The sequence below is a fragment of the Frieseomelitta varia genome, unplaced genomic scaffold, assembly GCF_011392965.1.
Source record: "Frieseomelitta varia isolate USP_RPSP 00005682 unplaced genomic scaffold, Fvar_1.2 scaffold_997, whole genome shotgun sequence".
NCBI classification, from domain to species: Eukaryota; Metazoa; Arthropoda; class Insecta; order Hymenoptera; family Apidae; genus Frieseomelitta; species Frieseomelitta varia.
The window spans coordinates 1-11,949 of NW_025110808.1; the positions used below are offsets into that span (position 1 = coordinate 1).

The 11,949-nt window shown below is 37.2% G+C and overlaps 1 protein-coding gene across 1 annotated transcript; it reads left to right on the forward strand.

The window, feature by feature from the left end:
• Positions 1–4,367: 4,367 nt before the first annotated feature.
• LOC122538431 (synaptotagmin-7) lies at positions 4,368–11,351 on the forward strand (the record flags this gene model as incomplete). The annotated part of the gene is made up of 7 exons (XM_043672499.1): positions 4,368–4,766; positions 6,074–6,214; positions 6,834–6,981; positions 7,100–7,209; positions 7,339–7,507; positions 7,899–8,111; positions 8,944–11,351. Coding segments are annotated over 7 exons (1,281 nt in total), but the record flags the coding sequence as incomplete, so codon positions are not given.
• Positions 11,352–11,949: the final 598 nt, after the last annotated feature.

The following is an 11,949-nucleotide window of genomic DNA, read 5'->3' on the forward strand; positions in this document are numbered from 1 at the left end:
AAACTATAGCAAAAAAAAAAAAAAAAAGAAAAAAAACAACAACTCTTTTAATCTATCTTCTCTCGTACTGCTTCACTTGACTTTTCTATCTTCTCTTTCAATTCTCCTTCCTAATGGAACGAAATGTCTCATTCGCGGATGGGTGCTGCTTTTATTTGCGTAAGTAGTTCAATTGAATTAAACTCCCCGGATCTAGATTTCGATTCCTCTTACATATTAAGTTGTATATTCCATGCATTAGCGTTTTCCTCTTTTCCTTGATGCGCGCACGCGTCAACAATATCACGCGATGTTGCACTAAATTCGACAACTGCAAACGAAAATTCTGTCAACTTTCTATCCTCTGTTTTCTTTGAATGCTCGATTCGGCTAAATTTTACTTTAAAACTTTGCTAAAAGTTATTGACTGTTTTTTTCTTTCTTGATCGTCTGGCAATCTTCCACGAGTTGAAAAAAAAAAAGTTAGTTTTTACCCGTAAGAAACCAAAGTTGTTGATGCAACATTTCATTTGTAACTTTCTTTTCGATCATTATTTATGTCAGTTTCTGTCAAATTCTACTTTCCAGTGTAGAGTGATTAAGCATTAGCTAAATATCTTTTCATCGTTTCGTCTAGATTTTATGTAATTACCTATGTAAGATTTCAAAAAGTTGAAGCGTTTACGACACACGTTGCTTGGTCCTTAAGTACGGTTGAGGTAGTTCAAAAGTTATATACCTATGTAAAATATCCCCAAGTATGTAACTTTCTCTTTAAATATAGTATTTTAAAGAGCATGTATAGATTATGTTAATATAAACCAGCTACCGTAATAATTATATTAACCTTTTTACACTTCAGCTAATTTTATTATACATACATACATACATACATACGTATTATACGTACATATATACATCTAGCAGCAACTCTAAGATAATTTTTCAGTGCTTTTGGTGAACATTAAAAAAACGTTATTCCACCAAATAAAAAAATTTACAAATGATCGTATTTTATTTTTCTTTGTGAAGGATAAACGAATTTCATTCTCATTTATTCGCAATTCTCTTTTCTTTCTTGGAACTATTCCTTCACTATCGTTGTTGACATCCTCAGTGTTATAAATCAGTGCAGTATTATAATCGCGTAGTATCTATTAAATTATTAAATTCGATATATTCGTCTTGACTGTCAAAAAAATTCCATATCTTCGAAATATTTTTCTTTTTCAATTTTCCAACAAAAAGATTATTTCGAAGTACGAAGACATTTTTCGACACGTAGATATTCGCTACAATTTTTTAGTCGTCAGAAGTGAAAGAAACATTTGTTTTCGTTTAAAAGGTTTCCTACAGAACAATAAAATTGTGCGTAGAAAACAAGTATATTGAGAACGCCCACTTTTATCAAATTTCTATCAAATTTGTATTTTCGGAACGAGCTTGAAACTACCAGACGATCGGGAGGAAAAGAAGTCAGTAGTTTTTGATCTTCTAAAGTAAAGTTTACCCGTCGACTCTCCCTAAATTTTCTTCCGAATGAATTTCAAATTAACTCCCGGACACCGGTTGCTCGAGCAACAACATCGGATACTTCTGAACAGACTACTTTCTTTGCTGCTGCTTCGCTGAATAACAAGCACCGACTGCATTTTCGTTCGCCGTCAGTATCAAATTTATCATTGTTCACGTCAGATGAACGGTAAGATGAAAGTTAACTGCAGCAGCAGCAGCAGCAGCAGCAGCAGGCGAGCATTCAGTTTCCGTGGGGTTAAACTATCGATTCGACTTCGGGTAGAAGGAAACAAAGAGAAGAGGGAGAGAGAGAAAAAAAGAGGGAAAGAGAGAGAAGAAGAGAGAGAACGACTTCCCTTTCTCTCGTAATCGGTAATCGAGTGATGTCATTCGACAAGCGACAGAAAAAAAAAAGTGAGGGTATTTACTTAGAACTTTTGGCACCGCGCATCCCAATTAGTCGAATCGCACGTGCTTTCATGCGTTCTCACAATCGTCGATCAAACTTGAATGTCTAGATTCTAGATGATAGCTCAGTAAATAACATAGAAGAACGAGCATAGAGAGCCATTGCACCGTAGCTGCGATACGTATCCATACAATTGTTACTTACGATGAGAATCGTACGCTAAACATTCCAGTCTGCCGACATTTCAACTGTTGTAACTTGGTGAAAGAAAAATCAGTCAGCCTGCATTCATTTTGAAGCACGAAGCCTCTATTTTTCAGAATCCATCGTTCATTTGTAAAAATTTTGTGCAGCAGATATGGAAAGTGAATGCTATAGATTCGAACGTTTAAAACAATTTTTTTCATCAGTAGATTCACCATGATCTTGAACAATTTCTTAAAAATTGTTATACGATACTTTTCTTTTTCATTGTTTTATTGAACATTCGGCTCGTAAAGAGAAAATTTCAATCTTTATGCATTTAATCGTGAAAACATTTTATCAACGTTTTTCGTGATGTTTGAATTTTTAGAATTTCGATACCCTTACTTTCCTATCCGTTACATTATGTGAAAAAAAATCTGTAAAAAAAATGAACTCAGAACTGTCAAAGTAGAGACGTTAAGTTGTAAAATGAACTCATTATTGTACGACTTTTTTTTTCACGAAATTATAATGGTTTAAATGTCGACAATTTAATGTACGATTTTCACTTAAGTAGAACACCCCTGAGTCGTCGTTCACCGTACTTAGTTCGTAGTGTCACGATCGTCGTTGCCGTTGCTTTCGACGACACGATGCTTTAGCTACGCCAAAACAGGGTCGGTTCTCAGTACCGAGAAACATTTGGCTACCTCTCTCAGTGCGTATCACTAATATATCCATAACCCACGAATGCCTACTGTAGTAATCCGTATAATAGTTTGTAGCAGTTCTATCTAGTCGACACGGTGAACAAAAGTTGATAGAATATTTAACGACTTTGTTACATTTTATTTTATTTTATAAAAAAAAGTTGTAGCACGTTATAGATTTTACTTTTATCAGATATAGATATCACTTATTTATTTATTTTATTTTGTAACGAAAGATGCATATAAAAGTCGCAGAAATCATAAGTTTAGAATCTTACCTATCGTATCATTCATCGATGATAATTCTAACAATTCTAAATTTTCGCACAATTTCTCCTCTACTAGCTAATTAATCCTATAGATCGTTAAATCTTTCTTGTGTCACTGAAGAGTTTTATGTTTCAAGTTTTTATTTCAAAAACTCCTCTCGCCTGTGATGCTACACTAACCGGTAACGTCAGGAAAATTCGTAAGACTGCAAATAGATTAGAAAGTAAAATATATTAAATTATTTTTCGTAATATATGTTTAGTCTCTTAATAGATCTGCAATTTCAGAGTTCTTTATCTTAGAAATGTTTTATACCTTTTTTGTATCTTGGAAATTTTTGACCACCTGCGTGCATGCACGCACTGCACACACATTAGAACCGGCCCTGCGCCAAAATAGTTGAAACTGTATGCGCCATAGACGCTTTAGTTTTGCTCCTTTGTTGAGAAATGCACGTGAAACGAGATCGGGGTGACGCGAGATCGAGGAACGCGATATTTTTGACGGACGACGAAAAGATGGACGAGATTGAAACGTGAATCACGGTAATGATGATTAACCCTTTTAGTGCCGAAAGAAAAGAAGAAAATAATCCCAAGCAAAAGATAACGTGTTGAGGAAGAAAATGATGAAAATTTGGTTTCAAATAACATTCACGGTAGAACTTTTATACCTGGTTGACTGCGATCCAGAAAGGACATATTTTCACGTAGTGAAATTTATTTATTACAGAAATATAATCACGAGTTTCGCAGATATTTGCAATCTATAATATAGAATGTATTATAGTATAGAATCTATGTATGTACATAACAGAATTTCACGAATAGCCACTTAAAACCAATCATTATCCGTAGATATGGATAATCTTACTACATTAAAAAATAAAAATCCCCACTGGTGCTTTGAAATAAGTAAATAACAATTTCGATTCATCAATGATTTCATCTTTTTTTTTTTCAAATAAATACGACGAAGAAAGAAAGTGTCCGCACAATTCTGAATGGCAGTAACATAACAAGACACACCAGTGACGTGACGCGCCACGACTCGCAGCTACCAATTTTCATCCACTGCCTCCTTCTTCTACTTCAATCAATTCCCCTCTGCTTCTTTTCGCGTTCAACGTTTCGCGAAGAGTCTCAGTCATGACTCACGTCGTGTATCCAACGTCGTGTATATATACGCCAACTAATACGTCGTTGTTCGGCACTAGAAGGGTTAAAGTAATCAACGATGACACGACAATTACGAGGACGTGGACAAGAACGAGGGCGTGATGAAGATGAACCGCGATATCACGCGATGATATTTACGATGATACATACGATCGAGTAAAGAGAGTAAGGGAGCTGCGACAGGGATTTGAAAGGCGATCGGTTGGTGTTGGCCGTAGGACAACCGGTAGCCCGGCGAACAAACCAGCAACATCGGCGGGTGGAAGCGGCGCGGTGGGAGCAAGTGGATCGAGTGGCGGCGCAAGCGGTTCTACGTCGAGCGGTCCAACCGCGGTGGCCAGCGGATCCGGATCTGGCGGCGTCTCTGGCATCGGAAATGCGAACGCAGGGACGAGCGGGATCGGCGCTGGGGTGAACGCAGCTTCCCTCGGCGGGACTGGCAGCGTGGCCGAGCCTCGTACTCCAACTGCTGGAGTTCAAAACAAGCAACTGCAAAATGTGAAAGGGGATCACCCGTCGGTAGGTTGATTTCTTCGATTTTTGCGCCGCGAGTGCGATATTTTGCCGATCTTGCCGATCCTTCCTAATAACGAGGAATTTTAGGTACTCTGGTGTTAAATGTCTGGTTGCCGGTAACTATCTTTTTGTATGAATTTTTCCAAGGCAAATTTCACTAAAGAAATATATATATAAAGACTAGGAACGGGGGAGGAATGTTAATATTGTTTGACTTTAAAGAAGATGAAACTCGTTGTTACCAGATTCGAGCAATCGATCAAGAGGGATGTTACTTGAAATTTAATATCCCATTGATAATTTAATAGATTTCACGTCTAGTAGAAATTACACAAAGTAAAATATTTAAGCAAGAGTATTGAATATGTGAAAATTATATTCTGCATTTTTTTTTTTTTTTAATTTCAAAATTTATATCTGTTAGAATAAATTTTCTACAACAAGTGATAATTTAATACAACGGATGTTTATTTTATTCTGATACGGCACTATAGTTAGTATACACAATAGATATATACGCTATTTATCCGAACCAGAACGGGGACAAGACGATTCGAATAACTGGATTGTTCGAATAATAGAAGTCTAACCCTCTGTAATTTCTTCGATCGTATAATAGGAATTCTTATAACTGGATTTATATTCATCTGTGTGAACCGCGAACAGCATGAGTTCAACAATGTCTTATAAATTCAGCCCTTCTGATGATATTGATTCGGATAAATATAGAGTCCTATTATAATTGGAGTAATTCATATAACCGGAGTCCACTGATTCTCTCCTCCACTAATAATTTTTCATTCATACAATGGGAGTTCTGATTCGAACAGGTTCAACAGAAACAAGAAAAAGTTTATTTAATCGGACATTGATTGAAATTTGGTTCGAACAAATAGAATTTTACTTTATAATCAACAAATACCAATATTTTATTGAATAAAAGTGACTTTCGTGAAAGTTTTACAACGAGGAACGTTTAAAACTGTGGATAGTTATAATTCATCGTAAAATAGAATATAGATTTAGAGAGTAAAGAATTCCACTTAAAAATTTACTCTCCGTACCTATCTTTAAACATTGTTATTCGACTAATATTCTTATTTTTCATGATGTCGAATTATTGTGCCATTATTATGTCCGATAAAGTAATTATTTTATTTATTTATTTTTTAATTAATATACCGGAAAATGATTTAATATATACAAAAACTCCTAGAATGAAGTTATGATATCCTTCTTGTTCGTTGGTTTTCGTTTCCACGAGTCGCATCATAGCATTGTATACTAACGTTGAGTACCTCCCGTTTCAGAAAGCGTTTCTGCAGAACAGATCGATGTCTTTGGTAGACATGTACATCGATAATTCGGAACCCAGCGAGAACGTTGGTCAAATACACTTCAGCCTGGAATATGACTTTCAAAATACTACGCTTATCTTACGTATTATACAGGTTAGTGCAATTTAGGTATCAGAGATCCCCATTTTACATAGAGTAAATGAATTTTCTCAAGATTCAAGACAAGATTTGAAGAATTTTATATTTTGAATTCTGTACGAAATGATTCGAATTTGTGCAAGACAATATTCTCAAATTTCATTAATAGATTCAGTGGAGAAGCATGTTCTTATTTTTTTCTATGTGAAAACTATTTCTTTTTTTTTTTAATAGAAACTATTCTCTTATTTTCCTATGCTTCGTCAACTGAATAAAATCGTGGTCGAGGATTGTAACATTTAAGAATTTTCTAAACTAAAAGATGACAAATAAATGTAGTTGGCAAACGTACGTCTATAACTTGGAAGTTATATGTTCCCATATTCATATTATCTATATAATATTACAAGTGATTTACAACTATGATTATTGTCAAATTTTTAACTATTTCGCGCTCGAAACTAACTAAAATTTATGGATGACCCTGTTGTAAATTACCTAAACTGAATCTAAAGTGAGAAATATGAAGAATGTGTAAAAATCTCTAATTTAACAAGTAGCAATATTAAAAGCACGTCCACGTCGTGAATAATTGGCCTTAACGGAGCGATTGCTCGTTGCATTTACTTTTTAGGGTAAAGATTTGCCGGCGAAGGATTTATCTGGAACGTCCGATCCTTACGTCCGCGTAACCCTTCTGCCGGACAAGAAACACCGATTAGAGACAAAGATAAAGAGACGCACGCTGAATCCTCGATGGAACGAAACGTTTTATTTCGAAGGTAAGCATATCGATCCGTAACAAACTAACAATAAGTGACGTGTACCAGCTGCACGGAGAAAAAGATCGGGATTTTCAGAATGACTGTCGCGTTCTTCATTATCACGTTCTTTGCGTAGGTTTCCCGATTCAAAAGTTACAAAGCCGAGTGCTACATTTACATGTGTTCGACTACGATCGATTTTCCAGGGACGATTCTATCGGAGAGATGTTTCTTCCGCTATGTCAGGTAATTTCCATTTTCACGTCGGCGCGAGGTTTCCAACGCGAGTCGCGATATGTATAATATTATGTAACACAGCGACGCGTTTCGAGCCGCGAGACACGTGTAAACTCGTACCGATACGATTCTCGATAGGTGGATTTTTCGGACAAGCCGTCATTTTGGAAAGCATTGAAACCACCGGCGAAGGATAAATGCGGAGAGTTATTGTGTTCTTTGTGTTATCACCCGAGCAATTCCGTACTCACTTTGACGCTGTTGAAAGCGAGAAACTTGAAAGCGAAAGATATTAATGGGAAATCAGGTGAGCGAATTGGTATTTTAAAGCTGAAACGACGTCCGTCTCAATGGGCGTACATGAATGCAGCCCACGATGCATTGTTGTTTCTTCTTGCGTCGGAAACAATGCTGATACGTTCGTGCGATCTGTTACATTAGACGTGCATACAATTCAGAATGTGCATAAATACGTCGAGAGGAAAATGAACAGACGTTTGCACCGCGCGTTGAAAATCACTCACTACTGTGTGTGCGAGTTCTATATTATTGCGACGTTACAATACATTTCTACGACGGACGTTGTTTCAACACTTGTCTGGCTTAAGAGTACGACGAGTTGCAGCCTAAGGCTACCGATGTTCAACACGATAACTTCATTCTCCCCGTTTTCTCTCCGTTCTATTCCGTGCGTTTAGATCCCTATGTGAAAGTTTGGTTGCAATTCGGAGACAAGAGGATCGAAAAACGAAAGACACCTATATTCAAATGCACGCTGAACCCGGTGTTCAACGAAGCGTTCTCATTCAACGTGCCGTGGGAGAAAATTCGAGAATGTTCGTTGGACGTAATGGTGATGGACTTTGATAACATCGGTCGTAACGAGTTGATCGGACGGATTCAACTTGCAGGTAATAAGATTTCAATAATGTGTTCGACACAGTTATCAACATCACCTGCCGATATCTTCCTTTATATCTACCCGATATCTTCCTTTATATCATCAAACGATGTCCATATTGATGAAACGTTTCTCTTCAAGTTGCTATAGGTATGTACGAGGGTGATTCAACAATTATCTGCACTACAATCATGAAATTTATTGAAATAACACTAGTGATGTTGCGACAGTGTTATCTTTCAATATAGCGTTCTTGAATGTCAACGCACTTGATCCATCTTTGTATAGAAGCTTTTTTTTATAGGAAAACACTTTTTACTATGAAGCAAGCTATACCGTGATCAATTTTAAACTTGTCAATCTACTTATATACTGGATTGAGAAAAAACACTGTTCTCATATTGTGTTGAAAATATTTCTTATATTTTCCCCTCAGATAATGAAAAATAACATAGCAGCACGCTGCTTTTTATTTAGTGCAAATATAAAATAGTTCAACTATTGTTGCCCTTATAATAAACAAAAAAAAACTGGCTATAAAAGATAAATGAAGAGGATAATTGCCAATGCATAAATATTTAAGGCTACAGTTAATGTAACAAAAAAATATCATTAAATTGCGAATAATTGTTGAATCATTCTCTTACATATTTTTAATTTTTTTTCTTCACAGTTAATAGTTATAGTTGGTATGTCAAGTTAATTCTGTTAATTGCGTTGATGTTTATTCATTTTTCTCTGGAAGTAAAATATATCCTTGCAATTTGTCCTTTGTAATATTTTGTATTTGCCAATTTAGTTTAGCGTTTGTCAATGAATAGAGTAAATTTAATAAATTTCAGGGAAAAACGGCAGTGGGGCGAGCGAAACGAAACATTGGCAAGACATGATTACAAAGCCACGGCAGACGATCGTCCAATGGCATCGACTAAAACCAGAGTAAAGGTTCGAACGTACTTATATATGTACACTACAAGCACATTGGTTAATCGTCGATCAAACCTTGACCTGTAATATCGAGAGTACCTTTCTGATTCTCGAATCCCCTTCAACTTTGATACTTTTTTTTTTCTCCTTTTCCTCTTTCGTCATTTCTTTTCTCTTCTTTCCCTTTTCCCTCTTTTTTTCTCTGTCTTTCTTATTATTCTTCTCCTTCTCTTTGTCTTTTCAATGTTTTTTTCCCCACTTCCAACATCGCACAAAATTTGTCGAGATCCACCCCCGAAGTGTTTAAGAATCTGTAAAAACATGATTTCACGGTCGCTTGTTATACTTTCGATTCGCGCACTTGTCACAGTGACCCAAGCGGCAAAATACATAGGAAGCCAGCTTCTGAACTAACGTAATTCCCTACGTGACTTTTCGTTTGGTTTTACGCGACACGACGTTCTTCCGGTATAGGAGAGCACGGAGGAAATCGACGAACATTATTTTAGCTTCTTTATTTTTCCTCGATTGGTCTTTCGGTTGGCTGGAAGAGAGAACGGAGAAAAGGTCGAGCGTCCATATCGAGCGATAGAAAATCCCCCTTTTTTTTTCCCCAGGAATACACGACGGAAACAAGAGTGTAGAGTCTCGTTTCGCCGATGCAGAAAGCTCTTTCCGCGCGTTACGACCGAACCATTCTCTCCAACGCAACGTCGATACTACTTCCTGTTCTTTGTTCTTCTCTTTTCTTTTTTCTTTTTTTTCTTTTTCCTTCGTGCACGACAACGACTCACGACGAATATAATATCCGTATTCACCTCCCTCGCGCGAACGATAACGAGCTCGTTCTCACGCGAGATCGTGTGCCGCAATGTTTGAATATAAACCGTGTACGTTTCGAGCGAACGACGAGACGCTCGAAACCACGACCGATCGATATTACTTTTTGCGACTCTATTGACATTTAACATCGAACGTTATTTTTATGACTGTTTTGCACGAGTAATTACGTACCGAGTACGTAATGCCGTTGCTTCGGAACACGTTGACGCGACACACGGCGTCAACCTCGTCCCTGTCTCCCCCGTATATCCATCCGGTGTCTTTCGATTCCACCCGCGAACCGGTATCAGAGCGTTTACGACAGAAACAAGAAACGCGTGCACGCCTACCAATCTCTCCCGGGTACGTTTGCGTCTATTTAGACGCTTGCTATTCTGTATCTCCTTTCTCGAAAGTCAATTCCTCGATTTCTCACGATGTGTCGAGCCGAACGTTCAACTTCATGTAGATTAGCATTATTTCCCTCGGTTCTCGATCGAACGTAGAACCGAGATCGGCGATCTCTTCTTCTTCGTCCTTTTTTTTTTTTTTTTATATTTGCGTTTCCGACATCTCGCGTACACTCGAGAGCCGGGCAGCTCTTCTTCTTCCAATTTTTTCCTCCCTTCCCGTTTTCTTCCATCTTTTTTCTTTCTTCTTCTTTTTTTTTCTTCTTTTCTCCTTCGTTGGTTACTCGGTAGCGTGTAATTGCTCTCATCGCGTGCGATTGAACGGAACGAGACACCGGAGTATAATATTGAATTCTTACAAGTAGAAAAACCATAAAGCAGCGATATTTTTGACGGAATTTTTGTATCGACCTAGTCGGAAATCTTTTGAAAGCGATAAAAATTGTGATCGGTGTTACACCTTGAATTAATCTTAAGCGTTACATTCGATAGTTTTGCTGTTGTTGACGATAAACACGTAGAGATATCCCCGAGATGAAAAAAAAAAGAAATGAAAAATAAAAAAAAAAAAAACGAGGCGACGATTTGCAGGTTTTGCATACATTATACATATACATAACGTATATTTGCGTTCGACAAAAAAAAAAGAAAAAAAAAAAAGAAAAAAGTGTGCGTGTACATGTGCGTTTGCATATACGTGTCCGTATCTGTGTGCGCAGCTGCGTGTATCTCGGTTGTATATGTGTTGTAGTGCGACGAATGTGCGGTGCGTCGTGAAACGAAAGTAAAACACAAAAAGTAAAAAGAAAAAAATGAAAAAGAGAAAAAAAAAAAAAGTACCGAAGAGTGGTAGAAGTAGTTGTTGGGCAAAGCGAGGGGCGTCGCGTAGCGTGTTTAGCGTAGCGCTTTTAGGTTTACAAGCGTAGATGCGGAAACTCGCGGCTGGAAAGCGTCGTACTCGATGTCGCGACAAAAGATACTTACATATACGCTCCGTGCAGCGTGGTCGACGAATATTTTTACATTCAATGGTTTTACAAGCTAACGAATAGCTAGAGAGAATAGTCGAGTGTGAATAAAAGAGGAAAAGACAAAAAAAACCCGAGCTGCTTCTTAGACGGGCTACGTACCACGCCAGCGAGATCGAGCGACGAATTTGCACGCGACGCGAGATGCATTGAACACTAGAGCTAGCAAACCCGTCGACGCAACGGATTCAGAAACGTCGAGGTTTCTTTTTCTACAAAACCGTGAGAAATAAGGGAGGAAAAAACAAGGAACGTCTGTTTCCTATGAGCTTTCGTTTTGTAACAGTTTTTATTTGCGACAATTATAACTATCGAATTGCAGTGATTCGATAATGTTCAGAATATATTCACTTTTTACTATTTTCGCTCATTGTCTAACAAGTATTGCAATACCTGTTCATCTAATAATTTATTTCATGAACGACATTGAAACTTAATTTTCTCAATGAAGTTAGTTTTGTGACATTCCCTGTTTCTTCCAATTACTTTGTTACAATTGTCGAAAGGATACGGATATTTTTGTCGAAATTAACCCTCGTACGGTTTCTTGGTCATTTCTGATCAAAGTCGATTTTATTTTCAGTGAACATTTAGTTTTTGAAAACCGTCTTGCGTGAAATTGACGGGCACACTTCTTTTTTTTTTTTTTTTTTTTTTTTTT